The sequence below is a fragment of the Lottia gigantea genome (assembly GCF_000327385.1).
Source record: "Lottia gigantea unplaced genomic scaffold LOTGIsca_202, whole genome shotgun sequence".
In the NCBI taxonomy this organism is placed as follows: Eukaryota; Metazoa; Mollusca; class Gastropoda; family Lottiidae; genus Lottia; species Lottia gigantea.
This window is the reverse complement of record NW_008708415.1, coordinates 59938-63735: the sequence shown is the minus strand read 5'-3', so window position 1 is coordinate 63735 and position 3798 is coordinate 59938. Positions and strand designations below refer to the sequence as shown.

At 32.7% G+C, this 3798-nt stretch overlaps 1 protein-coding gene across 1 annotated transcript in view; it reads left to right on the top strand.

The window, feature by feature from the left end:
- Positions 1-3385: 3385 nt before the first annotated feature.
- LOTGIDRAFT_174547 (hypothetical protein) overlaps positions 3386-3798 on the top strand; it is a gene marked incomplete at both ends in the record, with an annotated part of 1320 nt that continues 907 nt past the window's right edge. Inside the window, one exon of the mRNA XM_009053884.1 lies at positions 3386-3691. Coding sequence (XP_009052132.1) covers positions 3386-3691 — 306 coding nt within the window. The remainder of the gene's footprint in view (positions 3692-3798) is intronic.

Genomic DNA, 3798 nt, shown 5'->3' with positions numbered 1-3798 from the left:
GCCCCCCCATAAATGTTAAATCAGGGAAATTTTTTTTTTAAATAGGCCTGGGGGGGGGGGGGGGGGGGGCTCTATTAATTATTCTATTAATCATTCTATCCCTAGAAGAAATCACTGGAAAACTGAAAAAGAATTTTAACAGTTCCAAATATCAAACTTTGAATGTTTCTTAGATGATCCACTGAGTGTCCATGTTAAAAACCTATAAAGTCAACAATATCGACTTTTCCTACCCGTGGTTAATTAGGTATTGAACTTTCATTTCCTTTTATATTGGCCAATTCTACAGAGATCGAAAAGTAATCGAAAATTCTGTAGAATAAACAGAAGGATATCTGTTGTGTTTTTTGTCAATACCTTTCATATACCCACTCCCCTTTTAGGTCAATTTTCAGAGTGAAAAGTATTTGAAAGTCTCGTAGAAATTAACATATTCATACAAAATGACTTCCTTGATTGCTTAACATCCGGTTTTATAGCCTTGTTATAACAGAGTTATTAATAGTCTCTTGTTCTATAAACTTCTATAGAAGATAACTCTGTTTGGAAAACAGACCACAATTTCTACTCAAATTTTAAATCTTAAAAATGGCAGATAGAAAACTAGATACAATATTTCAATCAAACACCCTGGGGAATTCGATACAATGTTGAAAACAGTTTTATATCCTAAAGATTTCGATTCAGTCTCAGGCTGGGTACCCGATGTTGGTGATAGAAGTGTTTTAAAAGAACCGGTAAGAAATGTTCCAAATGCAGATTTAGCTAAAGTGAGAGTTATTATTCGAAACACAATAGAAAGAGTAGGACGAGCAGCTAATCGTGGATTCGAAAAACGAGTACTTCAGTACAACGATACCGTTGATAATAATAGTTGGGGTAATTATGGAAATTTGAAGTTATATCCATTATTCGGTTTGTAGGAACACAGAAAGGTATCCATAGGATTACCATATAAAATTCATCTACAAAGAGAAATCAATGATGATAAGATATTCTTTGGAGAGAATGCTTCAAATGCAAAATTAGAAATAACGAATCTCCAACTTAACATACCCGTAATAACACCGTCAATAGAAGTCGGGGCGTAAATTTCTATTTTTGAGAGTATAAATTTGAAATGTAGTATCACATTTCTTATTGAATTCATTAATTCTAGCAGTTGTCATTACTACTTTTCTATTCGCTTTTGGAAAATTATTAATGAATTTTTGAAATTTGATAAAACAGTTATCATCTGTTGATATATAACAATTTCTACCTTTATATTCATTCATTGTAGTTCTGTTCCTCTACCAACTTTGAAAACTCATATCTCCTTGTTTCCCCTATATTTTGTGGTTCTGGATTTCTAATAATACTTGCTGATGGTGGACTTTCCGTCTCCAATGTCATATCAAACTCACCCAATACAAGAACCTCATATTCTTCTTCATCTGGTATGATTAACATTCTAAACCTATCTATATATTTTCCACTCGTTTTAATTTCATACAAGTGAGAGTAGTACTAGAGCTTTCAATTAGGTCGTATAAAAGGGGATTTCCCCATTCCATTTCATTTCATGGGGAAAATGCGACCTAAATTGAAAGCTCCCATAACATAAAGACCTAAATTCTCTACATTTCATAAATTCTTACACCTATATTCCCTATATTTCATAAATTCCCTACATTTCATACACCAAAAACACCTTCAATCAATTTCCTACATTCCATCAAAAAAGCATATTAAAAATACCCTTATATAAAATAACATAACATTTTTAGTAGATGGGAGATAACTCTTTTTGGATAAAAAACAGACTAAATTAACTCATTTAAAAATAGGATGAGTTTAATTCTAAAACACGAACAACACAGATTCGAAGATTATTCGCGCGACGGTATCTTTTCTTCATTATTTTCTCTAGGTAAAACAATAATTCCAAAAGTAGCTAGCTTTGTTTCAAAAAACAAATCACTCATTTCAAGCGGAGCGAAAGCCATCGGCTCAATCGCTGAAGCGGGAAAGAGTATAAGCGATACAGTGAAACAATCTAACGAGTTGAAAGATTTACAACTAATAAGAGAACTTCGAAACAGGAGATTAGAAGAAAGGAAAGGAAAAGGTTTTAAAGTTATAGGATAAAAATGATTGTAGCTCACGCTCCAAAAACTTATTTCGGTTCAGGAGATATACAAAAATCATTGGGTTCTCTTCCTGGATTTCCATGGGCGAAATATCCCGGAGAAAAACATCTTCCCGGTCATAATTATACAGGTCCAGGCACAAGGTTAGATCTGCGATTAGACGAAAACAATAAACCCAAACCAGGGGAAGAACCAGTCAATAGAGTTGACGCCGCTGCGCTTAAACACGATATACTATACAGAAAAAAAGACATAAAGTTTAGACACGAAGCAGACAGACAAATGATAATCGAACTTGAAAATATTCCAAATCCAACTTTCAAAGAGAGAATGGAAAGAGCATTAATCATTAAACTGTTAAAAGCAAAGATGAAATTAGGTATGGGATTGGCGGATGAAATTCATAAAGAATTTAGAAAAACTAAAAACTTTTTAAAAGTCAAAGTGTTTGAAAAAGATGAAATATGGTCAGCCGATTTAATTCATATGCCAGTCGAAAGAGGATTTAAATATTGCTTAACAGTTATAGATTTATATACCGAGATATGTATGGGTTATTCCTTTGAAAAACAAAACGCGATTATCAGTCAAACACGCATTTGAAACGATTATGAAACAATCTAACCGACATCCAGAAAAACTATGGGTAGATAAAGGAAGTGAATTTTATACCAAAAATATGAAATGTCTGGGATTTGAAATTTACAGCACGCATAATGAAGGTAAAGCTGTAGTTATTGAAAGATTTAACAGGACTCTAAAAAATAAATTATTCAAAAAATTCACTGAATTGAAATCCCAAAAATGGCTTAAAATATTACCAGAGGTTGTCGACGAATACAATAACAAAATTCATTCATCTATAGGTGTTACACCGACACAAGCCTCGAGTAATCCAAATATTATAAAGTCAATTAACGCGCAACATAACTACGAAAATGAAAGAAAGAATTTAAATATCAAACCCAAATTTAAAGTCGGAGATCGAGTTCGTATTTTCAAATATAAAAGCAAATTCGAAAAAGGTTACGTTGGATACTGGACAAACAAAATATTCATCGTTGATAAAGTAAACACCACATCACCTCCGACATATGAATTAATCGATCAAGACAAAGAACAAATCATAGGAAGGTTTTATCAAAACGAACTTCAAAAAACCGTCTTTTAAAATGAATGAATTTCTCGAAAACTTTGTGCCCAAAAAGACATTCGAACAATCTTAAAATATCGTAGAAACATTATAAGATAAAATGGGAGATGATATAGCAGCTTGGAGGATAAATATTGGAATGTACGTCCACAAATCAAGGAAAAGTATTTTGAAAAGAGACGTTCTCCATTGTAATTTAATGATGTCAGTGTTGATGATCTTAAATGTTTTGATTGTTCTTTCTGGGGATGTAGAATCGAATCCAGGTCCCAATACAAGACAAGGACATTTATCAAAAACAGGTGAATTGATTCCACCACCTTCAGATGGATCTAAAGGCAAAGAAACGGACATTACAAATTTAATACAGAGACTTATATCTGAGATGTCTGATTTAAGGCAAGAGGTAAGGGACATTAATATTAAAGACGAAGTTATGAATCTAAAATCTGAGGTCAAGGAACTTAAATCTGAAAATCAGACATTGAAGCGAAGTCTGGATTCTTGTGAAAA